This window comes from Saimiri boliviensis, chromosome 21 (genome assembly GCF_048565385.1).
Source record: "Saimiri boliviensis isolate mSaiBol1 chromosome 21, mSaiBol1.pri, whole genome shotgun sequence".
In the NCBI taxonomy this organism is placed as follows: Eukaryota; Metazoa; Chordata; class Mammalia; order Primates; family Cebidae; genus Saimiri; species Saimiri boliviensis.
Genome location: NC_133469.1, coordinates 23,062,538 through 23,090,403, shown reverse-complemented (window position 1 = coordinate 23,090,403; position 27,866 = coordinate 23,062,538). Strand labels below are relative to the sequence as shown.

The 27,866-nt window shown below is 60.5% G+C and overlaps 1 protein-coding gene across 1 annotated transcript; it reads right to left on the bottom strand.

Annotated features, from left to right (window-relative positions):
* RTN4R (reticulon 4 receptor) lies at window positions 1-27,593 on the bottom strand. The gene is made up of 2 exons (XM_039462526.2): window positions 27,273-27,593; window positions 1-1,694 (listed from the first exon to the last, which is right to left on the bottom strand). Exons 1-2 carry the CDS (start codon window positions 27,292-27,294, stop codon window positions 295-297), a joined length of 1,422 nt encoding a protein of 473 aa, XP_039318460.2. The 5' UTR covers window positions 27,295-27,593; the 3' UTR covers window positions 1-294.
* Window positions 27,594-27,866: the final 273 nt, after the last annotated feature.

Sequence of the window (27,866 nt, the reverse complement as noted above, 5' to 3'; positions counted from 1 at the left end):
TTAAGAAAAGAGCTCTTTATTCCACGTCGTCCGATATTTTTACACAAGTAAAATAAAATGCATATCTCTATATACCGCGATCTGGGTGGGAGGCGGCGTTCTGGAACAAACGCTGCCACCGAACCCTGTAAACATGATGGGGTGGAGATGGGGGTGGCGGGCGGGAGGCATCCGTCAGGGAGGGCCTGGCCTGGCCTCCCCACGGGTCGGCTGCCCGGCTGGCTGGCGGCGTGGAGAGAGACCCCGTATGTACACACACCTGGCTGCTGAGCACACTGTCATGTCCACTGGGGGTCAGCAGGGCCCCAGCATTGTCCACAGCACCAGCGCCAGGCCCAAGGGGGCGAGGCTGCAGGCGAGGCTGGGCAGGGCACCCGAGCCCTCCGAGTCACCGGTCCCGCCGCCCCCGCTGCCCGCCTGGCCCAGACGGCAGTGGCCGCGGGTGCGGTTCCTGCGGGAACAGCCTGGCCTCCGGCGAGGGCCTGAGGTGGGGAACCCGGGTGGCTGGGAGCCCTCGGGCCGCACTGCGGTGAGTGGGGGCTCGGCAGAGCCAGGCAGAGTCCCAAAGGGGGAGTCGTTGATGTGCCGCGGGCCGGAGCCGTTGCCCGGCGGGCTGTCACCAGGCGGCACGCGCCCCTTCAGCGCGTTGCCTGCCGAGGCCGGTCTCCCAGGCTCCAGCACCGAGGCCTTGTCGGCGGCGTCTGGCTGGCAGCACTTGGGGACCCCCAGTGGCTCCTCGCTGGTGGCCCGGCCGGTCCAGATGGGGTGGTAGGGCCTGGCAGCCACAGCGCAGCCCTCCAGGTCACTGGCAGCTAGGCGCTTGAGGTCGCGGCCTGCCAGGCGTTGGGGGAGGGTGCAGGGCACTTCCGAGGAGGAGCCTCGGAACTTCTGCAGCCAGCCCCAGAGCGGGCGCGCCCGGCAGTCACACACCCAGGGGTTGTCGTTGAGCCTCAGGTACTGCAGGGCACGCAGGGGCGCCAGGGCCTCGGTGGGCAGTGCCGATAGATTGTTGGCAAACAGATAGAGCGTCATGAGACGGCCGAGGTCACGGAAGGCGTGCGGGTGCACGTGGGCCACGCGGTTCTGGTGCAGCAGGAGGCGGTCGAGGCTGTGCAGGCCGCGGAAGGCCCGCTCGGGCACACTGGAGATGCGGTTGCCGTGCAGGAAGAGGTGGGTGAGGTTGCCCAGGTCGCGGAAGGTGTCATCAGGCAGCGCCTGCAGCGCGTTGTCCTGCAGATAGAGGTACTGCAGGGCGGCCAGGCCGCGGAACAGGCCGAGGCCCAGCTCCTGCAGGCCGCAGCGGTCCAGGTGCAGCGTGTGCAGGCGGCCCAGGCCGTGGAACGTGGCAGGGTCCACGGACCGGAGCTGCGCGTTGTCGCTGAGGTCCAGCTGCTCCAGCAGGGCTAGGCCGGCAAAGGCGGCCGCGTCGATTCGGGCCAGCACGTTCGAGTGCAGCCACAGGATGGTGAGGTTGCGGCAGGCGCGGAAGCTGGCGGCCGGCACGTGTGAGATGCGGTTGCCGTGCAGGAAGATGCGCTGGCTGGCGGCCGGGATGCCCGCGGGCACAGCCTGCAGGCCTTGCTGGGGGCAGCTCGTCGTCACCTTGGGCTCATTGTAGCATACGCAAGCACCTGGGCACGGGGCTGCCACCCGCCAGGCCTGCAGCCACAGCACCCATGCCAGCAGCCGGCTCCCTACGGGCAGAGGACAGGGTGGTTAGCAGGCAGGGCAGGGGTACTGGAGGAGCTGGAGGTTCTGGAGCCAGGTGGCCCCGGGGATTGGGTCTCAGGAGGTCCTGGGGCTGGGACGGAGATGTGGCCGCCACCCCTGGGAACTGGGATGTTAGGATCACCGCTTCACAGGCTCCATGGCCAACACTGGGCTAGAACACGGCTCGGAGCCACACACTCCCCCTGGAAGCCACATCTGCAGACTCCCCACACCACACGTCCAGTGCTCACATACTCGGGAGCGGCCCGCCGGGTCACAAGGGCCTCCTGAAATGGGCACTCGAGACTGCAGGTGCCTCCTCAGGACGGCAGTGATAGGGAGCCCACACTGTAGGAGTCCCAGGGGGCCCAGTGGAGGGTCCACCCACAAGGCCTAGGAAACACTGCTATGGGGCTGGGGTCCCTCTGGGCACCTCTGCTATTCTAGAGACAGTGCCTGGCTGCCCAAGGGCCGGGGTAGAGAGCAAGTGTGTCCAGGGCTCGGGAGGAGGAGTCACGTCCCACAGCCACCCAGGCAGGCTGCTCTCTCCTCCACACTTCCTCCTTTCAAGCACTTCCTAACTTGGCAGGAACCCCTCCTGCAGCCTCCGCCCCCTGGCCTCATTCTCTGCTCCATCTCCTCCCTGGGAGGACTTCACTCCTCCCCAGCCAACCCCTGCAGTACCAGCTGCCTGCGCCCCTCCCACCCAGATGCCGTCAGCAGGGACAGCATCCCAGTCGGTTCCCCCGCCAGCCCCTGGGGCCTGCAACCCCTCCTCCACTGCAGGGCCAGACGCACCTGGGGCTTCACCAAGGCTCTACATGGGCAGTAGCCCCTGCTGGGGTGCCGCATCCAGAGCTGGTCTCACCAGCGGAGCCAATCACCCCGGAGCAAGCTTTCCTGCCTCGCCTTCCGCCATTGAGCCCCCACCCCTTTTCTAATGCTGGAGATTCTTTCCGCCTTCAGGAGCGAGTCTATTAAAAAGTGAATCCCCCTGGGAGGGTTATGGCTTATCAGCTAACACTTGAGTTATCAGCTAACACCTGGGTTGACAGCTAACACCTTCCTCGGCAGCTGCCTGAGCAGGATTCTGCAGACACGAGGCTACGTGCTGGGGTTGGAGCCAGGCAGGAGGAAGGAGCGGACTACAGCCAGCTTCCCTGACCCAGAACTGTGATCCCCGGGCCTTCCAACCCACTCTGTGGCCCCCGCCCCGCTGGGTCCTCTCAACTTGGGCGGACAGTGTAGACGCCCCAAATGCAGAGCCCAGCAAGCCCAGCACACACAGTGGGCCCTGGTCACGTGCATCCTTCCAGACTCAGGTTCGCAGGTCCCGAGACCCCCTCCCCACAGCCTGGGGGCCTCCCGTGCCATGCCTGCCCCAGGGCCATTTATTGGCTACCAAGGAGAGAATGGCAGCCCAGGGCTGGCGGTCTGGAGGCCTTGCCCTGGGTGGGCTGGGTGAGGAAAGCGCTTGGCCCTGGTGCTGTTTACACGGCGGACACCCCTCCGCTCTCCTTCTATACACTCTTCTTGGGAAGGTGGGGCCTGACCATGCCAGCTCCCCACTGGTGTCTCACCTGCTGTCACCAGAGGGAAACTGTGCTATGTAAATGGCACTTCCTGTCCGGGGGCCAGGAGGTTGGAAGCCCCAGGTGCTTGTGTCGGGGGGACTCTGCCATATTACTGACCACACCACATCACTGATTGTGGGGGTCACCACCTGAGCCTTGTCACCGACCATACCATGCGACTGACTGCACCCACCAAAGACTAGCCATGCATGGTGACCACGCCCGCCACATCGCCACCGTCCTGTGGCTCCAGGCCCGAAGCTGTGGGCTGTGAGTTCAGCTGTGGTCAGGGCTTAGCTCACTCCCCCGGAACAGAGCCCTGTGCTCAGGAATCTCCTCCTTCCCGAAGCCGCTGTGTCCACTCTAAACACACCCCGGTGAGGTGCCAGGACTGAGCCACATGGTGGCGCGGGCTTGGGGGCGGGAGGGGGGACGACACGGGAGGACGTGGGGGAGTGGCCACGTGGCGCTCAGTTCTGCCAGGAAGTGGATATCGGGCGCAAAGACACGGCTCGGTTCCTGCCGAGACAACTGCTTTTCGTAAACCAACTTCTGAGAGTTGGGTGAGGTGGGCTCTCTTCTCACTGCAGCCACGGTAATTGGCTCCAGCCCGGCCCCCCTTGGGGCCTGCCCGCTGGTCTCCATGGCAACCCCTCTGCTGAGCGAGCAGGAGGGGGCATCTTTTATGAGATAATCAAACCCAACTTTGTGGCATGGGTTTGTCTTCACAGCCGGGGCCTTGGGACGAGGGCGACCCAGGCAGGTGGTGGGAGGGCGTCCTCTGACCCCACCCGAGGGGCCCGACTGGTGACTCACCAGCCTCCTCCCCCCGTCCCCATGGTGGACTGCAGCCCCTCCCTACCCCAAAAACCTCCCTGGCCCAGGGCCCATGACCCGTCCCCGTGGGCTCTGCAGCCTCAAGGCCACCAGGCCTCTCTGGCCATCTCGCCCACCTTTCTCTCTCCTCTCTCTGCCTGGCTGACTCCAACAGGATACTCTACCATCCTTCCGGAGACAGCCTGGCCTCCCTGCCTCCCTGACCTCCCTTTCCACTCTCACCCTGGCCCCCCGTTCTCACGGAGCATCCAGTATGTGCTCTGTCCTTCCTGCTCCCTGCACGTGGGGTGAGCAAGCAGCCCTGCCGCAGCCCCAGCTCTTCCCAGAGAAACTGCAGAGTGTGCCTGTCCACTGTCCCCCCCAGGCTGGCCCCGCGGCCACCTGAACCTGCAAGACCCCCAAGCTGCACACAGACTGGTACCTCTGTGCCTCTCCCACCATCCCAGGCCAATTTGCGTCTCTTCTTTCCTCCAGGGTCTCCTCCGGGACGCCCCCCAGAGGATGGCCCTGCTGCTGTCAGGGCTGGGTCGTGGCTGGGTGGTCCTGTTTCAGCCCAGGCCTGGCTCAGGAGCCACAGTGGGGGGAGGGCTGGCTGTCCTGCCTGGAAGGCTTTGATCTTTCCCAGTGGGGGACAGTGACTGGATACCGACCGGAGCCTCTCCCTGCAGCAGCCAGACTGGGCAGGGCAGGACCCAGGACCACCAGGCTGAAGGCCCAGGAGGCCGGGCAGAAAACAGTGCAGGACGCATCCCCCCGACGGGAACGGCAAGCGGCCCAGGTGAGCAGAGGTCTGTTCATGTTCACTGCAGGAGCGGGTGAGAAGGGAGGGAGGGAGAGAGGGGAGGAGGTAGGAGGAGCCAGAGGGAGGAGGGCCAGGAGGGCAGGAGCAGAAGGGAGGGGTGGAGAAGGGGGATGGGGGAGTGGTAGTGGGAGGCTCCTGGCAGGCGGCTGCTGAGGTCAGCAGCTCACCCCAGGAGCCCAGAGAGCTGAGCGGAGCGGGAATGGCCTTCTTCATGTCATCCCTGGCCCCCACTGTTCCTGGGGCCCTGCCCACCTCCATGCCCCGCCAAGCCTGGCCTGAGGTCCCACAGGCAAGCTTCTGCCTCTGCCCAGCGAGGCCAGGAGGCAGCACAGGGCAGGCAGCTGTGGAGGCCCCGAGCACCTGCTTTCATCCATGTGCAGCTTGGCGCCCTCAGGCCCCCATGCCACCCCTGGGCTGGGATCACCGGAGGGTCCCATCATCTGCTATAAAAAGATGTGAGTCAGCAATACATTTACAGATGAAGCAACAGACAATGAGTGGTGAAGCCCTGCCTGATCCCACCCCAGACTACCCAGGAGGAGCAGCCGGAGGAGGGAGTCACAGTGCTGCCCGGAGGGGCCACGAGGCGTGTCCTGCCCAAGCACAGAGGCTGGTGGCCTGGCTAGTAATGGGGGAGGGCATGGAGGGGTTGGGCTGCAGCCACAGGCGGAGAGGCAGGCATTGCCCTCCTGTGCCATGGGTGGCTGGGAGGGGAGTCTCCAGGGAGGCTCTGAGCTGCTGCTTCCCAAGGCTGGGGCCGGGGTGGGGCCAGCTGTAGCACAGCCGGGACATCAGTCAGCTCAGGATCCTCTCGGACAGCAGCCATGTCCCCGTGAGGCGGTCACGTCACAGACCACAGTTATGAGGCAGAACAAGAGGCCACAGCTCAGCGTACCGAGGCCAGAAATAGCTCTGGGCGGGGGTGGCGGGCCTGTGTCATCCCCACACCACAGAGGGTCAGGGCACCCCTCCCACACCTGCTCCCCACTCCTGGCCCTCCACTACTGACTCACTCCCCCCGCCCCCCATCCATCTGTCCCCCATCCTCGCTTGCTTCTCACATGCACACCCACCCACCGTCCATCCTCAGGCCCCCAGACACGTGCAGGGGCAGCTCCATTCCCACGGCGCTTCCTGTGCCCTTCCGGGGCTCCGGGTGCGGGGGCAGGAGGCTGGCAGCAACTCCTGGTGGGGGCAGTCTGCCCTTGAGGGGCCCCACATCTCCTGGGGCTGTGGGCACCAGTCCCTGCTGCCCTGGCCCCGGCTCCTGCTCCTTATTGATCTTGGCTGCAGTGGTGGGGTGGGCAGGCCAGGTCAATAACTGGCAAGGACACCTGCCTGCTGAGAGGGTACCGGACTTAGCTACATGCTGTGGGGGAAACTGAGGCCCAGTGTCAGCAGAGCCTTTGGAACTGGCCTCCCGAGTATGCCTGGTGCTCCCTCAGCCCCCTCGGCTCCATGCCTTGCCCTGGAGAGCAGGGCTTGTCCCTGCCCGTGATGCTGAGCTCACCGAGACAACGGGATGTGGGTGGGTCCAGGGCCAGCAGGCTAGGCCAGGGCTGGGCCCTTCAGTCCAGCCAGTTCTCTTGGAGGGGGTGTCAAGTTGAGGAACGTGAGAACTGATGTGGGTATAATCAATAGCAAACACAACCAAAGGTCAAATGCAACATGCTACTTACAAGAAACATGCCTAAAAGTACACAAAATCTTATAATTAAAGATATTATCAGACAAATAATACTAAGTAAAGCAGGAGACGCCACAGCCCCAGGGCTAGCAGGCTTCCCAGCCTCATGGCCCCAGGGGTGCTAAAAGGTCTTGCTGGGCACTAAAGGCTCAGCCACCCCTGCTCAGCCAGCTCCCCCTTGCCCCACAGGAAGCGAGAGCCCACCCTGCTCTTCCACACTCCACCAGGAGCCAACAAACACCCGCTTCCTAATTATCTGGAGAATCCTGTCTCCACCAAGGGCTCATCTGGGTCCCGCAGCTAATTCAATCCAGCAGCCAGAGCCAGCTGAGTCCCCAGAGGATGCTAATGAGGAAGTGGCCGGTGGCTGGCATGCCCCCACCCTAGGGATGCACCCTGAGCCAGGCCTGGGCCCAGCATTGCCACACACCCGCCCCCCGACGCCCATCTGCCTGCCTGATCCTGCCCAGTACCTGGTGCCTAGCTCTGCAGGGCCACGCCCATTCCCATGAGCTAGCATCCAGACCTAAGCCCCAGCCCTTCCACACCCGCCCCGGGACCCCCGGATCTGCTGTATGCACAAGGCTGACCACTGCCTGTGAGCCCAGAGTGTCGCATGGACAGGGCAGGAGGAAGAATGGGAGCACAAGTTCAGGGTGCAGGAGGCAGGAGCACAGACCCCGTGCATGCAATGGACCCTGGGGTGCACACAGTAGGTGTGCAAACCAGAAACACACAATAAGAGCCCCCGGGGCTGGTCAGGGCTCAGGCAGAATCTGCTGAGCAGTAGAGGGTCGCTGGGATTCAAGCCCCTCCCAGGAGCCAAGGCCCGGCTGGTAGGTCTGCCGCCACTGCAGTGGAGGACGATGGGTGGGCACATCCCCATGCATTCTCGTGCCCTCGGCACTTGTAAAACATGATCAACCAGGCAGGCGAGCAGCCTCTGCCCGAGCAGAATTTATTCTGCTGTTGAAAGACACGTGTGGGTCCTGAGGCTCTTGCTGGCTCATTCTCAGCAGCCTCAGATCAGTCTCAGTCAGCAGGAGAGTAGCTGGACAGGCTCCCATTGGAGCTGTCCCCGGGACTGCCCAGCCCTTCACGTTAGAAACTGAGCTGGGCGCAGCAGCCAGCCCACGACACGTGAACAGCGCCTGCTAAGACCACGGAGAAGCCTAGCCATGCAGGGCCAGTGGGATCCAGCGCTCCTCATGGGATGAGAGGTCCAAGAGGCAGCAGAGGATCCTCCTCAGCCTGGGATGTTCCCATTGGAATCGTCCCAGCCGAGGCCAGAGCTCTGAGTCGGGGGCCAGAGTGGAACCCCTGTCAGAGCCTCAGGCCTCAGGCCTGGTATTCTGCTGGCACCTGGCAAACTGGCCCCAGGGCTGGCTGCTGCTTCTGTAAAGGATGTGTTCTTGGCAGCCAGCCACACCTATGTCTTCACGCACTGTCCATGGCTGCTTTCCCGCGACAACAGCAGAGCTGAGTTGTTATGACACACTGTGTGGCCCACAAAGCTGGAATTATTTAGTATCACACCATTCACAGAAACAGTTTGCCGACCTGGTTTGTGAGCAAGCCGGGTGTGGGTGCTGCCACCTTCACCCTCACAATGGCCCCAGCAGAGCTCACTCAAACCCCCGCCTAATAAAAAGGAAACCAAGGGTCAGAGAAGACCACCGTCCTGCTGAAGTCACATGGCCAGGTGAATAGAGCCCAGCAACCTCGGTGCAGGCTGAGGTCTGCAAGGTCAGCGTCTCATGGAGGCCTGGGGTGAGGGGTTCTAGGCAAGAAGGAGACTCAGAAATACTGAAATACTCTGCAGGTCAAAAGAAAAACCATCATTTTGCAAAAGAGGCTGTCGAGAGGCTCACAGTCAAACACGCATAAAAGGACAACTTAACACAAAGAAGTCGGGAGGGGTGGCTCACACCTCAGCCTCCTGAGTAGCTGGGATTACACACACATGCGCACGCACACACACATACAGAACAAAATGGCTGTAAGGAGCAGGGGACAGCAGAGGACGTGCTGGATGACACAGTCCGGCTTGGGAGGAAAGGACTCGGTGGCACTTCAGAGGAGACAAATCTAGTGCAGGTAGTTTTGAGGAGGGCGGTGGTTTAACTGAGGTAGGGGTTCTCTGGGGCCAGCGCCCCTCCATGCCAGTCTATCCACCCTGAAACACTGCAGAGGTTGCGCCGAGGCCCCTCCCTGTACCCTGTACCAGGGACTCTGGCCAGGTCACACCAAGGTGGCTTATGACCCATTAACATCAAGCTGCCTCCCTGGGCTGGTCAGGGCCTTGAAGGAGGTGACCCGGACGTGTCGATGTGCTTCCCAAGACATCAGGATTCCAGCCTCTGCTAAAAGGATCTTCACAGTTAAGAACAAAGAAATGTTGAAGATGAGAACACTTGGTCCAGGAAACAAGAGGAAAGGGAGAACAGTCCCTGCTTGCAAACGGGATGCCCTGGAGCACCCTCCATGGCCTAAGACCTGGCTGCTCCTGCAGACCCATGGCCAGGGTTGTGAAGGAAAAGTAGGCTGCAGAGGCATTTCTGTCCTTGTTATCATCATTGTAAACATGCTCATCATCACCATCCCCATCACCAACATCACATCACTATCACCCCCATCCTTATTACCATCATCTCATCACCATGATCGCCAGCAGTATCACCGTGACTATCATGATTGTCACCATCCTTATCACCATCACCATCAGTATCACCATGACTATCATGATCGTCACCATCCTTATCACCATCACCATCATCCTCATAACCATTACCACCATCACTATCATCACCATCCTCATCACTATCACCATACCATCACCATCATCTCTATCCTAACCATCACCACCACCAGCACTATCATCACCATCCTCATCTCTATCACCATACCATCACCATCATCACTATCCTAACCATCACCACCACCATCACTATCATCACCATCCTCATCACCATCACCACCATCACTATCATAACCATCACCACCATCTATCATCACCATCCTCATCACTGTTACCACCATCACTACCATCACCATTACCTCATCGCCATCACCATCCTCATCACCATCACTGCCATCACTGTCATCATCACCATCATCATCCTCATCCTCATCGTCACCATCACCATCACAACCTCATCACTATCATCATCACCATCACCATCCTCATCCTTGTCACCATCATCACCATCACCATCCTCATCACCATCATCACCATCATCCTCATCCTCGTCACCATTACTATCATCATTGCCATCAGCAGCAGCATCCTCATCACCATTACTATCATCATCATTGCCATCATCATCAGCATCCTCACCATCATCACCATCATCTTCATCCTCATCACCATCACTATCATCATCACCATCAGCAGCAGCAGCATCCTCATCACCATCACTATCATCATCATCACCATCATCATCACCATAATCATCCTCATCTTCATCACCATCACCATCACTATTATCATCATAGCCATCATCATCAGCATCCTCATCACCTCATCACTATCACCATCATCACCATCACCACCCTCATCACTATCATCACCATCATCCTTATCCTCATCACCGTCACTATCATCATCGCCATCATCATCAGCATCCTCGTCACCATCATTATCATCATCGCCATCATCACCATCACCACCCTCATCACCATCATCACCCTCCTCATCCTTGTCACCATCACCATCCTCATCACCATCATCACCATCATCCTTATCCTCATCACCATCACTATCATCATTGCCATCATCATCAGCATCGTCATCACCATTACTATCATCATCATCACCATCATCATCAGCATCCTCACCATCATCACCATCACCACCCTCATCACCATCATCACCCTCCTCATCCTTGCCACCATCATTGCCATCACCGTCCTCATCACCATCATCACCATCATCCTTATCCTCGTCACCATCACTATCATCATCATCGCCATCATCATCAGCATCGTCATCACCATTACTATCATCATCATCACCAGCATCCTCATCATCATCATCACCATCACCACCCTCATCACCGTCATCACCATCATCCTTATCCTCGTCACCATCACCATCATCACCATCACCATCACCATCCTCATCACCATCACCACCATCACCATCCTCATCACCATCACCACCATCACCATCCTCATCACCATCATCACCATCATCCTCATCCTCATCACCATCACTATCATCATCGCCATCATCATCAGCATCGTCATCACCATTACTATCATCATCATCACCATCATCACCAGCATCCTCACCATCATCACCATCACCACCCTCATCACTATCATCACCATCATCCTTATCCTCATCACCGTCACTATCATCATCGCCATCATCATCAGCATCCTCGTCACCATCATTATCATCATCGCCATCATCACCATCACCACCCTCCTCATCCTTGTCACCATCACCACCATCACCGTCCTCATCACCATCATCACCATCATCCTTATCCTCGTCACCATCACTATCATCATCATCGCCATCATCATCAGCATCGTCATCACCATTACTATCATCATCATCACCATCACCATCACCATCCTCATCACCATCACCACCATCACCATCCTCGTCACCATCATCGCCATCCTCATCCTCATCACCATCATTATCATCATTACCACCGTCATACCAGCTCTGTGCAAGCTCCTTAGATAGAGGGCAGCCTGGGGCTGACCTCACACGAGGACAGGAAACCCCAGGTGAGCAGTGGGACAGTATTGTGTGGCCCTGGCCCAAGGATGGGGAGGGGAAGAGGATAAGGGAGGGGGAGTGAGGGATGAGGGCCCCTGGCCTCCTGGGACAGCCCAAGGTATAGCCTGTCCTTAATCCTGGAGATTTCATGACATCCTTGTGCTGCAGCCTCCCATAGTAGAGTCAGGGGGTGACTGTCAACCCCACTCCTCAGATGAGGCACTGAGGCAAGCACCTTGCTGGCCATCTTGTGAGGCCAGGAGCCAGTGCACGAAATCGGGGCTCCAAGATCCTTGCCCACCCCCCATCCTCATCACCAATATCCTTATCACCATTATCCCCAGGAGACCAGCGTAGACCGTGAGCCCCAGGGATGACAGAGCAAGGAGGGGCAGCCATTCTGGGCTCCCTAATCCCCCATAGCACCTCAACCTCAGCCCAGGCTGCCTTCCCCAGGGACGGCTGAGGGTGGGCCCTGGGGTCTTGCAGCCTTGGGCTCAGAGGCAGCCTCTGTACCCCCTCACAGAGCAGGCAGAGAATCTGCCAGCCCCCTCCAAGTCTGTCCCACACCAGTGATGTGAGGTCAATGAGAGACCAGCACCCACCTCCCCGCAGGACCCCAAAGAAACCCCACCCAGCCCCCACCCAGGCCTGGGCCCCGGGGCCAGCATCCTGCCTTCCCAGAGGCCTGCCATTCGGACCTAGGTCAGCCTTGTCTCAGGTAAGGATCCCAGGGAGGCAAGGCACAGCTCACAGCATCTCAGAGCCACAAGGACCCCTCTGCTCCAGTGGTCTTGCAAGGCCACTCTGGCCTGAGCTGGCAGTAGCCCTGCTTTATCACGGAGATGTGGCAGGCAGGGGCCAGGCTGCATCTGGACTGGAGGAGGGGGCAGCAGCCAGGCTGTGCTACAAACCCACCTGGAGCCACTTCCTCGCTGCTTCTGCCATCTCAGCCTCAGCAGAGAAAGGAGGCTGGAGGACAGGCCTGGGGCCGTGCAGCCCCATTCATCTCACGGGAGACCAGGTTTGTGCTCAGTCGAGTTGCTGGGGCTTCTCAGGCAGCTCGGATGGTCCCCCTCCCCTGCTCACCCACCGTGTGTTAGACACAGGGACACAGGGATCTGCATGAGAGACATGTGTTCCTCCTTCCAGAGATCCACTAAAATGAGGGTGATGCAGAGTGAGGGGTGGGGAGCACAGTGGCAGGCTGCTCCCCTGGAGAAACACCCAGAGAAAGGGGTTCCACCGCTGGCACCCAGGAGCGCCTGGGGCAGATGGGCAGAAGACAAGCGACGTCTCAAAAGAGCAGCCAACCACCCTCCCTCATAAAAGTGTCCAGAAAACCAGTGACCAACAGGCCTCTGGAATACGTATCAATGCAGAAAAAGAGGGAGAAATGACACTGGAGGAAGCAGGCAGTGTGGGGAAAAGACAAAAATTAAAAGAAGCATCTAATTTGTGTCTTCCTAGGCACAGAAGGAGATTTAAAACAAGAACAGGGTACTATGAACAAGGAGGCATCAGGCAAGAAGAAAGAGTGACTGGAAATTAAAAATAGAATCGCTAAAATTAAAAAAAAAAATCAATACAAGTGTTGGAAAACAAGGTCAAAGAAATCTTCCAAAAAGCAAAACAAAAGGAGAAAAAAAAAATGAATGAGATTCAGGAGACAAATACAGGTTGAACACCTAAGGGGAGTTTCAGAAGAGAAAACAAAAATCGGAGAAAAGTTAACAAAGAGATAACACCAGAAAACTTCCCAAAGCTGGGTAGCCAGTCCTCTACTGGGCATTCACAGTGCACTTTCAGGCACCTGAGAGTCAAGAGAGGCCTGAAGCTCCAGGAGGAGAAGCTGGTCACAAAGATGCAACGTGCAACCTGGTACAGTCATGCATGCCTGGTGATCCAGGAAGTGTCCACTCCCTGGATCCGAGCACTTTGGAAGGCTGAGGTGTGTAAAACAGCTTCAGGCCAGGAGTTTGAGACCAGCCTGGGCAACACAGTGAGACCCTGTCTCTACAAAACAAAAACAAAAACAAGAAAACATAAAACTGAAAAATTAGCTGGGCGTGATGATGTAAGCCTTTCCTCCCAGCTACCTGGGAGGCTGAGGTGGAAGGATTGCTTGAGCCGAGAAGTTTGAGGCTGCAGTGAGCCGTGATCATGCCGCTGCACTCCAAGCCTGGGTGACGGAGTGAGACTCTCCAAAAAAAACACACAAAAAGGAAGAGGCAGCGTGGTATTGGCCTTCTGCATAGCACACTAGATGCCAGGAAGCAAAATTGCAACAGCTTCATAGCTCTGAGGGGAAACTCATTTCAACACGGAATTCTGGACTGAGACAATCCAGCTTGAACATCCTTGTAAATACAGGAAGACTTCTGGAATGATTCACTGTATCTCCTTCAGAGAGTTAGTCAGGCTTAGGCTTCAGCCAAAACAAGGTGCAAACCCGGAGAGAGGGAAACGCATGATCCAGGAAGCATTAACTGGAACCTCAACAGGTGGTAGAGGGAAACGTTATGGGGCAGCAGGATAAGTGCTTGGGGTGAATCTTTATCCAGGGAAAGAAATGAGACCCCATTACAAGCCCTGATGGAGGGAAGAGTAACCCCATGAGGGTGGTGGATGGGGGAAGAAGGGTCAACTGTAAACCTCAATAAAAACAAAAGGCCATGAAGGAGAAGGAAGGTCACCTACCCCACGGCAGGACGGTGAAGATCATTTATGTGACCTGGGTCGGGAAACACTGGCTGTGAATGTAACTGATGGAAGTGAGACGGCCATGCTGGGGAGTGTGCTGGAGGAGACAGAGCTGGAGTAGCAGCTGTGGGAATGTGATGGCAACCGCTGGCAAAGCCAGGGAGCAGGCATCGGCTGCCTCCCAGGACTGGGGCAGGGGCAGATTGAGCCCGTTCTCCAGATCAGCCTCCGAGGCTGGGTGCAGGTGCTAACCCTGTGCAAGAGAGTGCTGACTGATCGTTATTGTTTTAAAAACAACGGCATAGTTGGCACTGAAATCTCAGAAAACAGAGACAAATAAAACGAAAAAAAAGAAAGTGTATCTTCCAGAAGGCGGAGACACGTGGGTTAGAAGCAGGTATCTCCGAGGTACAGGAAGAGACAGAGGGGCGGTGAGAGCTCAGAGCACGTGGACACGCAGCCCCAGGGCAGCTGGCGTCTGGCCAGGGAGGATCCCGGCTGATTTGCCATCCCCTGCTCAGCCGGGGGTGGCTGAGGATGCATCTGGGTCTCCCAGGACAAGATGGGTTCTTGGCCCCAGAGACTCTGCAATCCAGCCACCTTGGAGGGGCAGCTTCTGGCTTAAAAATCCAGCTCTGTGCTTGGGCCTTCCCTGCAGGCCGGGCAGCTGCTCCCCTCGCCCAGCCTCAGAGTTCCTGCCTGCTGACCCTGCCCAGCCCTGGCCCTGTGATGAAGCCCCACTCCCAGCTTCCCCTTACCCCTGCCTGCTCCCATCCCCTCTGTCACAGATCCGAGCCCCCACTCCATGCCAGGGTCCCTCAGGAGCAAGGGGTAGGGGTGCACGGCCAATACCTGGCAAGGGCCGCCTGACACTGGGTGGGTGGGCAGCCCTGGGCCTCCTTCCTGACCTTGGCTGAATGCACACAGGCTTCTCTCAGCTGCTGTGAGAGCCCCCAGTGTGTCCCCGCAACCAAACCGAGGCGCGCACGCAGCGGCAACGTGAATAAGTAATTGCTCTTTTATTAACAAGTGATAAATTATTCCTATATGATTGTGTGTGATAACTCTTCCTTATTTGAAATCAATTTGGGATGGAAATTGTTGGCGGCTTCTCACCCACGAGGGTGGGAGGCCCAGGTGCCGCTGCCTCTTGGAAAACGAGGTCAGTGTATTTCGGCTACTTCCCGAGGCTGAGGCGCCGCCCCACTGGGCAGGGCCAGTGGAAGGGGGTCAGCTGCCCTCAGGGAGGCCGGGCAGTCTAGCCTCATTGCCTCAGCATGTCTGGTCTGGGACTCACTTCACTGAGCCCAGGGCACAGAGAGGTCTCCAAGCCCAAGGCCACACAGGGTCATCAGGGGTCAGGGGACCAGGCACAGGTCACACTGCACTCATCCCCCCATGTAAGCCCCAAAGAATGGGCGGCCTGACCTTTCATCCCACAGAGGACACCCCAGGACCCAGCTGGTCTCCTGGCCTGCCCAGACCACCCAACGGTGGCTTCTCAAATCTTCAAAGGCATAAACCATTCTCCTAAAATTGTCTGGATGATTTTACAACAGACCTGCCCCCATCCCCCTTCCTTCCTCCCCCAGCCTCACAGGGAAGGGTCCGGAGACTCAGACTCTTCGGGGCAGCCCCCTGGACCAGACCTCAGCACCTCTTCTGTTAATGCGTGTTTAAAACCTTGCGACCCAGGCCTGCAGGAAGCCCCGCCCACCCCGGCCACTCCTCCGCTGGCTGCTTCTCCAACCCCGGTCTTGGCTGCAGCGGGCCTGGAGGCCGGGTCATCCCCAGGCCCCGCCACATGGCCCTACTCAGGCACCAGCTGTGCCTCTTGGCTAGGTTTCTCGTTTGAGAAATGGGAGGGCTGGGTCTGGGTGAGGCACTTCTGCGGCCCTGCTCCCAGGGTCTCCTCGATGCCCCTCCACCTCCGCCCACTGCCAGGTTCCACTCCACACCTCGCTGGCCTGCTTAGCAGGTCTTTCTGTCGCTTGAAGCACCCTGGGGTTTGTGCTCCACAGGGGCTGGTGGCCCACATACAGGAGGTGCTCCATAAATGCTTGTCATGTGAATGCACTAAATGCTCATCACTAAGGGCACGTGGCAGACCGTGCAGCTTGGAGACAGCATTGCCCAGGATGTCCTGCCCTGGGAGAGAGCCTTGGCCCACAGCCCATGAGGCACTGATGCTCCCGGGGTGGGGGCATGGCTCCCACACCTAGTGCCAAGGGCACCGTCTTTAGGTAGCACCACGGATGGCTTTACTTCTCTTACAACGTCTGCATCTCCCCCATGTTCACGTGCTGAAGCCCAAACCCCTAGTGTGATGGTATTTGGAAGTGGGGCCTTTGGGAGACGATTGGGTTAGATAAGGTCACAAGGCTGGGGCCCTCACCCTGGTATTAGTGGCCTGGAGGAGAAAGAGACCCCAGAAAACGCATGCCCTCCTGTCTCTCCACCCTTCCTTCCCCCACCATGTGAGGGCACAGTGAGAAGGTGGCTATCTGCAAGCCAGGAAGGGAACCCCTACCAGAACCAGCCCATGCTATCTCGGACTCACAGCTTCCAGAACTCTCAGGAAATATGCTTCTGCTGTTTAGGACACCTTGTCTGTTGTATTTTGTCATGGCGGCCTGATCAGACGAATACAACTTCTTTCTTAAAACTTTGGTGCCGGGCACAGTGGCTCAAGCCTGTAATCCCAGCACTTTGGGAGGCCGAGGCGGGTGGATCACAAGGTCGAGAGATCGAGACCAACCTGGTCAACATGGTAAAACCCCGTCTCTACTAAAAATACAAAAAATTAGCTGGGCATGGTGGCGCGTGCCTGTAATCCCAGCTACTCAGGAGGCTGAGGCAGGAGAATTGCCTGAACCCGGGAGGTGGAGGTTGCGGTGAGCCGAGATCGTGCCATTGCACTCCAGCCTGGGCAACAAGAGCGAAACTCTGTCTCAAAAAAAAAAAAAAAAAAAAAAAAAAAAAAAAAAAAAAACTTTGGTGTATTTTTCTAGATTTTCTACGACGACCTCGTAAAATCAAGGGTGTTTTTCGTTTGTCTGTTTGGTCTCATGCCGACACTGGGACAGGAGGAAGGGTGGCTGAGCCTGTCTTGCAGGTGGTGCCTGCCCATCGTGATCAGCCCTGCAGGGCAGTCCTGCAAACAGGCCAGGGGTTGGGGTCCTGGCTCTGCCTGGGGAGGTCTCAGGCAGGCCCCCCAGTCTCTCAGAACTGGTTCCCTCCGCTGGAAATGGAGATAGCAAGGCCCACCTCGTGGCGGGGGTGGCACACGGCTTATGGTGGGTGCACAGGAAGTGCCTGATTCACCCACTCAGAATGGGGCAGCCTGCACCTGGCTTCTCCCTGGAGGACCGTCTCACATCACCCCCGGAGGGACCACCATCCCCACCCCACAGAAAACAAAAGCCCAGCTCCAAGGCCAAGTTGCAGCGGGGAAGGGCTCTGCTGGCATCCTACCTGGCCCTGACCCCCGGCCTGAAGCCAGCACCACCCGGAGCTCTGCTGCTCCAAAGCCATCGCCCCTGCTGGCCTTTGTTCAAGGAGCTTCCCCTCCAGAATGCCCTGCCCTATTTCCAGACACACTCCCTCCGGGGCCTTTTCTACCCCAGGCCCACCCCTGCCACCCCTAAGGAGGCTGGCCCCTTTCCAATCCCTCCCTTGTCTGCACCACCGTGTTGCCCCAGGTGTCCATCCTCAGACCCAGTGGGGCCACCATGGGATCCCAGCCGGGTAACGGCCCATCACCTCCTGCGCCTGGAGTACTCAGGTTGGGAGGGGCACCAGCTTGGTGAGCATGAGTGACAGGCTGGGTGGGTCTTGACCTCACTCTGGGCCTGGGGTAGCCCCATGCCAGTGGGGATGATGAACATAGCGGACCCCCAGGCAGAAAGTGAGCCACAGGGGCTGTGCAGGACTGCGGCCCCTCCCTCCCCCAGTTCACCAGAGGGTAACCTGTGACTCCCCTGGCCCCGAGGGTCCTCATCATGTACGGACCCGGAGGCAGTGATGGAGACCATCCTGCCACATCAAGCTCCCTGCGATCTGAGGGCCAGGGGATCCTGAGTACCCTGCCTCCTGGAGGGCTCTGCCTGCAGGGGACACTAGCAGCACCTTCAGGTGAGGTGGTTGGGGTAGCTTCCTGGAGGAAGTGATACCTCAGCCAGGAAGGGGGAGTGGGGGCGGTCCTGACATGCACCAAGGCTGGGGTCCAGCGTGCACTGGTTCTCAGCCAGGAGGGTGGAGGCGCTGAACCACTGGGGTCTCAGGTGTCTGGGTCACCTGCCCCTGGAGTTCCTGGCTGTGGCAGAGGCCCTGGTGGCAGGTCAGGGTTGGGGGCAGGCCAGGGCGTAGGGGAGGGCTGGAAGAGAGGTTGGTGCCCCACCCGCCACCCATCATCTGCCTCAGGCCACCCCAGGGGACCAGCCTCCGCTCCGGCAGCTAGTGAAGAATGGAGTCCATTAGGGCCGCCATCTGTCTTGGCCCTGACGGGTCCTCGCAGTGACATCCAGGAGGTATGTAGATAGAATATCTTTACGGGGAGAGTTTTCCTTTTGCCAATTTTCAAGTAGGAAGCCAGACACTTGTCACACCTGTCCCTGTGTCAGCCTCTGCCTGACATAAATTGGGGCCGAGGCGGGGAGATAAAAGACAGCCTGGACGCGGCCGGGTGTGCGGGGGCCACGTGTCAGGCCGCAGGAGCACCAGAGCCACGGGCAGCCTCCCGCTGGGGCCGAGGGGGGCTCGCCCCACCATCCACCTCCGCAGCCTCCACCCTCCCTCTGCTCCCCTCCAGACCCACAAGTTCTTCACCCGCCCTCCCCCAAACCAGAGCCCCCCTAACCGTCTCACACGGGTGGTGGGCTGTCCTGCAGCCACTCAGCTTCCACTAGGGGACACTGGAGACCCCCTAGCACCCAGGCTAGCAGCTCCAGCTCCTCTTTCAGTCCTGGGGCCAGTGTGGCTTCCATGTGTACTTAATTCGGGGGGCTCAGAGTCCTCAACCCCCACCCTGTTGGCACTCCTAGGGACCTTGTGGGTTTCTGCGTGTCTCCTTGGAATCTGGGGCTCTTGGGGGTACAGCGTGTCAAGAATCTCGAGGTCCCTGCTGCGCAGCACAGGACTCTCTTGGAACTGAGGCCAGGAAGCATTTGCTAAGAGAATGAAGGGCGAAGCAAGTGACCCTGGGGGCCAAGGTCCCCTGGGAGTGCACCTCGGTGCCGGAAACTGCACCAAGGATCGGGGGGAGGGCCCTCCCCAGGGGACACTTGGGGTTCACCTGCCAGGCCACACTCACACCACAGCCCCTCCCACGGCCCCAGCAGGTCGGGCAGGGGATGTGCCCAGCTGAGGGAACCATGGCAGTCCTGCTGCTGTCTCACTGGCCCTGGGGGGCTCATCTGTAGCCCCAAAGGGAACCCCAAGCAGCCAATCCCTGCTGGGCTCATGGGGTACCACCTCACACAGCCTCATCCCTTGGGAGGCCCTAAGGAGGCCCTGGGCTGGGCAGGGCAGTGACCAGCCAGCTCCATGCTCCCTGAAAGGGGGCCTGGATGTCCAGGGAGAGCCGGGAGGGAAGCGGAGACGCCAGTGGAGAGTGTGTGGGTGGGAACTTGGCTGGGCTCCCCAAAGGAGGGGGTGCAGGGCCGACTCCCAGGTTCCTGGTGGCGTGCATGGAGGCGGTGGCGGCAGGAACTCCAGCGCGCACATCCAGCTTGCCCTGGGGCCAGCGCCTCAGCCCTCCCTCCACAGCTGTGCTGCTAGCCGGCCAGGCGTGGGCAAACGAGTTCCCCAAGTGGGCGGAAGGGGCTTCTGGGTTGGGGGCCATGCCCGGAGACAAGTGGCCACCCTCCCACTGCTCAGTCCCACCCTGCCCTGACACCACTAAGGACTCTGCCCAAGGACCAGGCAGGGACAAGGCCTCCTCTCCCTCAGCCCCACTGTCACTTGGGCTCCCCTGGCATGAACTAATGTGTCTCTCAGGACATCCTACAAGGACCCTCATGGCAGAAGGACCGATGGAAGGGGCGGCCCCAGGCAGCAGTTCCTTCTCTGTACCCCCAGGATTCTGCAGAGGCTCCAGCTCCAGTTCAGCAGGGCCCACATGCCTGTCCTCACTGGCCACACGGGCCGGCCAGGGTCCACCCTGGATCCCCCGAGGGCAGGACAGGGGTGAAGGCCCCGCCACCCCTGCCCAGAAGGCCCCAAGGCCCCATCACCAGTCTCGATATCCACAGCTAGTTGAGCCCATGCCACACGGGGGTGCTCAAGGGGTCCCTGCAGCCAGGTCCACCAGGAGCCTCCAGCTCGCCCAAATCAAGCTCCCGTTACGGCCAGGCCCTGTGGGCGGTGCTCCCAGACCACTGCTCCAGCTTCACAATAGCCACGTGCAGGCGGCTCAGAGGGCAGGTGGCTCCCCCGGGGAAAGAGCGCGACCCTGTGCAGCCATCTGGGCCAACGGATCTGCACTTGACAGCCAGCCTGAAGGGTCACCAGCCCTGGGGTCTCCCAGAGCTGACCCAGGGACAGACAGGAACCAGGCTCTGCCCATGAAGGTGCAAAGGCTCTTCCTCACCGGCACCTGGGCCCTCCATCCCTGCCAGTGTGCTGCCTCACCCCTCATGGCTTTCTGCACCCTCAAGCTAGGCCTGAGCTCCTTAGGCCATGTGGAAAGGGGAAGGCACAGGTGCCAGGCACTGGGATCCAGGGACAGGGGCTTCCCCAGAGAGGATGGAAAAGAAGGTTCCTACATGAGACCCTGTAGCCCAGGCCCTGAGAACGAAGGGCCCAGGGTTTCATCTAGGGGCAGCCATGGGGGAGGTTAGGCAGGCAGCGCCTGGCTGGTAACATGTCTTAGGGAAGCACTGGAATCCCAGGTGGGGAATGAGTTGGCGGGCAGGCATGGTAGCCACAGGCCAGGGATGGAGGCCAGGTCTGAGGCCCCCCCTCAGTGAGGAGTAAAGGGGACGGACCGGGAGACGGGGTGCACGTTTGACACTGATTTTGCCTTTGGGGACAGGTGGGAAGAGGCTGGGACTCTGGGCTTGGCCTGGGTACGGAGGACGTGACACTAGCAGACTGGCTGGATGTGGAGGCCCAGGTGTGCAGTGGGGGAAGCTGTGCGTGAGGGAGAGATGCCGAGTTCCTGGGACACTGGGAGCCTGAGTCCCTGCACCAGTGTACAGGCCTGGCACGCGGCAGGGGGCAGGCACCATTCCCTGACCCGCCCAGACCTGGGAGGCAGGGCGAAGCTGGTGACAGGCCAGGCTGGGGCCCTGGAATGATGACATGTGGCATGTGGCAGAGGAGGGGGACACATAACTGGGGACTGGGGACTCCCAGCTGGAATCTACCTCCATCTTCCACATCCACACACTGCCTTTTGCTCTTTACTGAGTGCCTACTGTGTGCAGGGCCTGCTTTAGGCCCTGGGACCACCAACGACCAGCCCTCTGCGACCCCAGCCCTGCACTCAGCCCCCACCCACTTCCTCCAGAGCCCCACAGCCCGCACACTGAGGACTCTACCTGTTTTCCTACTCTTGAGGGCACTGAGCTGGGAACGCTACCTCTGGCCACCAGCCGTGGACTGCAGACCAGGCTTACAGTGACCAGGAAGGGTGGAGCTGCCCAAGGTCACACAGCAAGCCGGCACTGCACAAGCTGATCTCACGGCTGTCCAGCCTTGGGGAAGGTGTGACTTCTGGCATGTCCCCAAGCTGGCCTCATCTGAGCCCTGGCAGAAGGCAAATAAAGGCAACATCTCAACAAGGTCGTGTCAGCCGGGACAAACTGAGGACACGGTGCCGGGGATCCAGGCAAGCAAGGGACAATCCAGGAAGGCTCCCAGGAGGAGGTGAGGGGGCCTGGAGCCCTCTCTGGCCTGAGCCCCTCCTCGACACTCCAGCCTGCCTAGCCCTACCCACTTCCTCGACGGGCCGCTCACCCAGCCTCAGCCTCGGCCTGACATTTCCCGTGACATTTGCTGCAAAGAAATAGAGTCATAAATCCAAAGGTTAAATTTGCACATCGCCTCAAACTGCTGGGAAAAGCAGTGGTCCCTCCACCCACTGGGTGCCCCGTGGGTGTGGGCGTTGTGTGGCAGGGCCCATCCCGGAGCCCTTGTTGGGGGCCCGCGGGTCTCCTCCTCTGGTCCTCTGAGGCACCTCAAACACCTTCCCAAAACGGGTTCCTGGGCACACCAGGCCCTGAGGTGCATCGCATAGGGGTGGCTCTCAGAGAAGGCACTGCCCCCGCAAAACAGGGCCCAAGACGCCCTGTGGGAAAGGAGCGCCATCAGCATCATTTGATCTGCAGGTCCCACATTTGACCACAAAGCCTTTATGTGAAACCCACCAACATTCCAAAGAACTTCAACGCCATGGACCGTGACCCATGACAGACAGCTAAGAATGCCAGGGTGCCTACTGGAGAGCCAGGAGGCACCCAGGGGCCCAGGGCAGGCTGCTCTGAGTGAGGCCGGCACCTGACACCCACTCCCAGATCAGCCCGGCTCCATGTGCCAGGGCCCTGAATGGGACTCACCGCCTTCCAGGCCTGTGTGGACCTACATGGGGACCCTGGCCTGTGCCCACTCAGCCCCTCCTAAAGCCACTCTTGAGATGTGCCAACATCCCTGCCTTTCTTTCTTTCTTTCTTTTTTTTTTTTTTGTTGAGACAGAGTTTCCCTGTTGTTACCCAGACTGGAGTGCAATGGCGCGATCTCGGCTCACCGCAACCTCCGCCTCCTGGGTTCAGGCAATTCTCCTGCCTCAGCCTCCTGAGTAGCTGGGATGACAGGCACGCGCCACCACGCCCAGCTCATTTTTGTATTTTTATTAGAGACGGGGTTTCACCATGTTGACCAGGATGGTCTCGATCTCTTGACCTTGCGATCCACCCGCCTCGGCCTCCCAAAGTGCCAGGATTACAGGCTTGAGCCACCGCACCCGGCCCCCCATCCCTGCCTTTCTATTCCACCTCCTGGGTCTGGCTGCCATGGGCTGCCTCCATCAGACAGGACACAGCTGCGGGACGCTGCCAGCATCACCCCATGCCCCGCTGCTCCGAAGAAGAGGCCCCACGGGCAATAGTAGACAAGACCAGAGGCTAGGTGAAAGGGCAGTGGAGAAGCCGCCCCAAGACACCACTGCACAAATGGCCGTCCAGAGAGCTGATGGCTGGAAACAGGCTCTATTCACTCCCATTTCCCACCCGGCTGGCCCACGGTTGTCAAAGGCCTCAGTGGGCTAGGAGCGGGGGCATCTGGCCCTGCTGCTGAGCCCCCTGAAATCAGCCCAAGCACCAGGGGAGGGGCACGTGAAAAGCCCTGGACCTGGTGGGGAGGGCTGTGCCGAACGGCGTCTCTGGGTGCCCAGCCCCGTGGCTGCAGGCAGTGCAGGAGGCCAGTGCCGGGTTGGATAAATAAAAGATGGTGCATTCTCAGGAAGGGATTCCACGCACACCAGTAAACCCATGATGCACAAGAATAGTTCCCGATGTGCAAAATGTTTAAAATACAGTGATAAAAGAAGAAACGGCAGCACAGAACACCTGGTGTGGGGGGACCCAGCTGGGCCCCAGGGACAGTGCAGGGAGATTTGCGGGGTGGGACAGCACGCCCGCCACTCTGGTCAGGCTTCCCCAGGCCACTCTGTGACCTCCTCTCCTTTAAAGCATTTAATCCTAGAGATACATGACGCCAAGGATCACACCCCTTGATTTGCCTGGCTCAGATGAGAATCTGACAGTCCAGGAACAAATGAATGAATGAATGAACAGATGAGAAAGCAGATGGATGGTTGGGGCAAATGCATCATCTGGGATTTGGCTTTGAGGAGGGCGCCTGTGACCTTGGCCTGGGTGCAGCCAGGCGGCAGAGCAGGGCCACTGAGGGGTACAGAGAGGGCTCTGAGAAGGCATCTGCATAGCTGCAGAGGCAGCGGGCGGCCAGGCCAGCTCCTGCGGACCCCGAGGCCCATGCCCTGGGTGGCTGCAGAGGGTCAGGCAGGCCAGCGTGGGGGTCAGAGGTCAGGGCTCACCAGAATAGGGACGGGACAGCATGAACCTCATTGATCAGACAGTAGCCAAGTGTCAGGAGCCCTCACTAACCCTGTGCCAGGGCCGGGCGGGGCGCCTGGCTCACACACACATTTGCTCATTTCCAGGTCATCCTGGAACTCTCCCTGTGCTTCCTGCTCTTGACCCCTTTCCCAGGTGCACAGACTGAGGCTCCCAGGGAGAGGTTCCGGGCCACAGGCCCAGGACAGCAGGAGGGCTCCTCTGCCTCCCGCCCGTCCTGGCCTCACCAGTTGGACCCTCCTGGTGCTGCACCGGCTGCACATGACTGTCCGAGCCACAAAGCACGAATTCAAGGCCGGGGCAGAGACAAGGAGGGGCAGTGCCAGGCAGCTGCACCGTCCCTGGGCAGAGGGAGGGGGCGGGCACCATCCCACACACCCTGGCCTTCTCCGCTCGCCTGTCACTCACAGCAACAGCAAACAAATCCCAGCCCCTCCATGTGCTGTGGGCCAGTCCCCAGCCTCCGAGGACAGCAGGACCCACCCTCACCTTCAAGGGCCCCAGCCCCTGTGGCAGTGTCCTTCATAGACCCTCCACAAACCCTCTGGCTTTCAGAAACCCTCTGGGCCACGCTGCCCTCCCTCAGCGTCCCCCCTGCCTCTCACTCCATGCAAACCTACATTTCTGCCAGTCCCAGTGGAAGGACCCTGGAACAGGGAAACGGAGGTTCAGGGGTTCCATAGCTCCCCCAGGTGAGGAACCGGGGGAGGGCAGGAAGGGAGTGAAGGGACTGCGGGGGTGTCCCCCAAGCGGGGCAGCATCCTTGCCCTGTACCCCCTCTACCCACCTGTGGCCTGAGTTGCCTGACTAGAGGCTTTTGTCCCTTCTGCAAATGGATGGGGTGAGGGGCCCAGCTAGCAGTGCAGAGGTCCGAGGAGGACTCTGCTGTGGGGGGGCATGGGGAGGTGTTCTGGGCATTCTGAGGGCAGGAGCACTGGCGTCAGAACTCCATGGGGAAAGTTGGGCCAACTCCATCCGGCCTCAGCCTGGAAGTGCCCCGATAATCCCTGACATGGACCCATGTGGCAGGTGAAGATGACTGAGGCAGAGGTCACACCGCCAGCAGGTGGCTGAGCCAGGACCCAAATCCAGGCCATGGTTCTGCCATAGCAGGCCCTGCACGTGCCCCTCTGCCAGGTGGGGTCGAGGTGCTGATGGCCACCCATACCCACCCCTGGCATGGAGCTCGCTTCCTCCTCGCCTCAATGGAGCAGAACGGAGAACAGTACCCCTTTTATAGATGGGAAGACTGAGGCTTAGAAGAAGAGACTGGCCAGCCCCACTGCTCCAGCCGCCCCTCTGCTGGCATGTTTCACCCTCACACAACCTACAAGAATGATCTGCTGGTCCCCGCTCTACAGATGAGCCGCTGGTAGTGGCCAGGGGAGCAGGAGGTGTGGCCGGCCACTCCGAGCCCCAGCCCAGGGCCCCTGCCACAGTGCTAGTGGGCCACCCTTGCTCATCATGCAGCAGGGCATCCACCTGCTCAGCACCCTACACAACACCTGAGGCAGGGGAGCCCACCACAGAACCCCTCACCAAGAAGGTCCTCACCATGGAGAAACTGAGGCACTGGAGGCAGGGCTTCTCTGCAGTCATGCTGGGTCATGTGCTCCAGTCACCCAAGCTGCAGTGGCCACCAAGCATGCCAGGGTCTGGCCTTTTGGCCACAGTGTTGACCTCATGGCTTGAAATGGGTCTTCCCTGCCCAGGCAGTTTCCAGCCCACTGTTGCCTATCACTGCCTCCGCCCTGGTGGGTGGGGAGTGTCTGGGAGACCCTGCCCCTCATACCCTGGGCTGCGGGCATTCATCAAGCCCCCAACACAAGTCCCAGGGCCTCTGCTCCAGATGAGGCCACAACCCACCTAGGCACACAAGGAGTACCCACACCCCGGAGGCAAAGAGACATATGCTTATGTGCCCCAGGCACACATGATCACGCGCACAGACACACGTGCAGACGCATATCAAGTTACACACATGCACACACACACACCGAGGAGGAGAACCCCAGGACACAGAGGCAGGCAAGTGGGCCCGGCCTCCCCACTCAACACATGGGCATGTGGGTGCGGGAGTGGGTCTTGTGAAAGGGGCCCCAGCATGTGCCACCCGTGGAGACCACAGCAGGGATGCCGCGTGCATGCATGTGTGGCCGTGGGCGTGCAGGCGAGGGCGAGGACACAGATATGCATCCTCAGAGTCCGTGTGTGCACCCAGTGTTTGTGCATGTGCACACTGGAGCGGCGTTGGCATGCATGTGCACCAGCGGTGTGCAAGTGTGCAGTCCGTGTAGACACGTGCACGTGCAAGGAAACGTGTGTGCAGCCTGCGGCACCATGTACATCAGCAGGGCAGCCTGGGTGGGCACCTGGGGAGCACCCTCCAGGCAGGGCATGCCCAACTCACATGGAGCCCACCCTCCCTTGCCTCATACTCGGTGCGGGGGGCGGGGGGAGTCCCATAAGGACTGCCAGGGCGGGGTTCCTGATTGCCCCACCGCCCCTGACTCGCCCAGCCAAGCCTCTCAATGTCCCTCGGGCTGCGGATGGCGGGGCATAGCTGCCTCCTCTCACCGCCCGCCCTGGTGGAAGCGCTGGGACAACCCTGTCCCCCACGCCCTCTACTGCCGCCAACGCCCCCATTCATCCCACTGCGGCCTGACCTCAGAGACACGGGAGGTTCTGAGCCCAGTCCGAGAGGCAGGGGCGGAGGCGGCTCGACACCCCCACCCACCCCCGGTACCCACCTTTCTGCAAAAACCCGATCGTTAACCCCTTCGTGGCCGGGGCGCTCCGAGGCTGGACCCCGCCCTTCCAGCCCGCGGCCCCCACCCAGGACCTGGCCCAGCGTCGGGGACCCCCGGACCGCCACCTCCGGCCCCGCCGTCGCCGTCAACTTTCCCGGGAAGCAGCAACTTTTCCTGCTGCCTCCGGCTCCGCCCTCCCGGGGCTGGGGCGCCCGCGGCCCCAGCCTGGCGCGGCACTGCGGTGGCCCTCCCGGCCGCCCGGTGACGCTTCCCCCGCCTCGGCAGCCCGGGACGGGCCCTGCGGCTCCGGGGAGGGGGTAGGCCGCCCCCTTCCGCGCCCCCCGCCTGCCGGGCCCGGGCGCGGCGCGGACACTCACCTCCGGCGGACGCCCTCTTCATCGTAGGGGTCGGGCGGGGCGCGTCGGGGACCGAAAGTCGCTTCGGGGCGGGCGCCCGTCTCCCCGCGGCCGGGTCCGCATCCAGGCGCCGCCGCTTCGGCCCGGCCCCGGCCCGGCCGCGGGACGAGGCTCGGCGCGCTCCGCTCCGCCCGGCTCGGGCTGGGCTCCGGCCACGGGCGCGCAGGGCGCGCAGGGCGAGGGCGGCGGCGGCGCGGACTGGCGGGGCGCTCGCGGCGCGGGCCGGGAGGATGAATGTTTTATGGGATCAGGTGGTTTGACGCGCGAGGAATCCGCCCGGTCCCTCGGCCGGCCGGGGCGGGGCGGGGGCGGGGCGGGGCGGGGCCTCGCGGCGGGCGGGGCGCTCACCTGGGCGCGGGCGCGGGCCGGGCTGGGGCTGCCGGGCGCGGGGCGCGGGACGCGGCGGGGGCGTGGGCGGCGCGGCAGCCGGGGCGTGCAGGCCGGGCCGCAGGAGGCGCTCAGCCCGCCGGGTGCTCCGGCGCCGCGCGGCCCCAGACAAAGGCGGCGCATTCCTGAAGAGGCGGCGGCCCCTGCAGGCGGCCGAGGGTTTGGCGG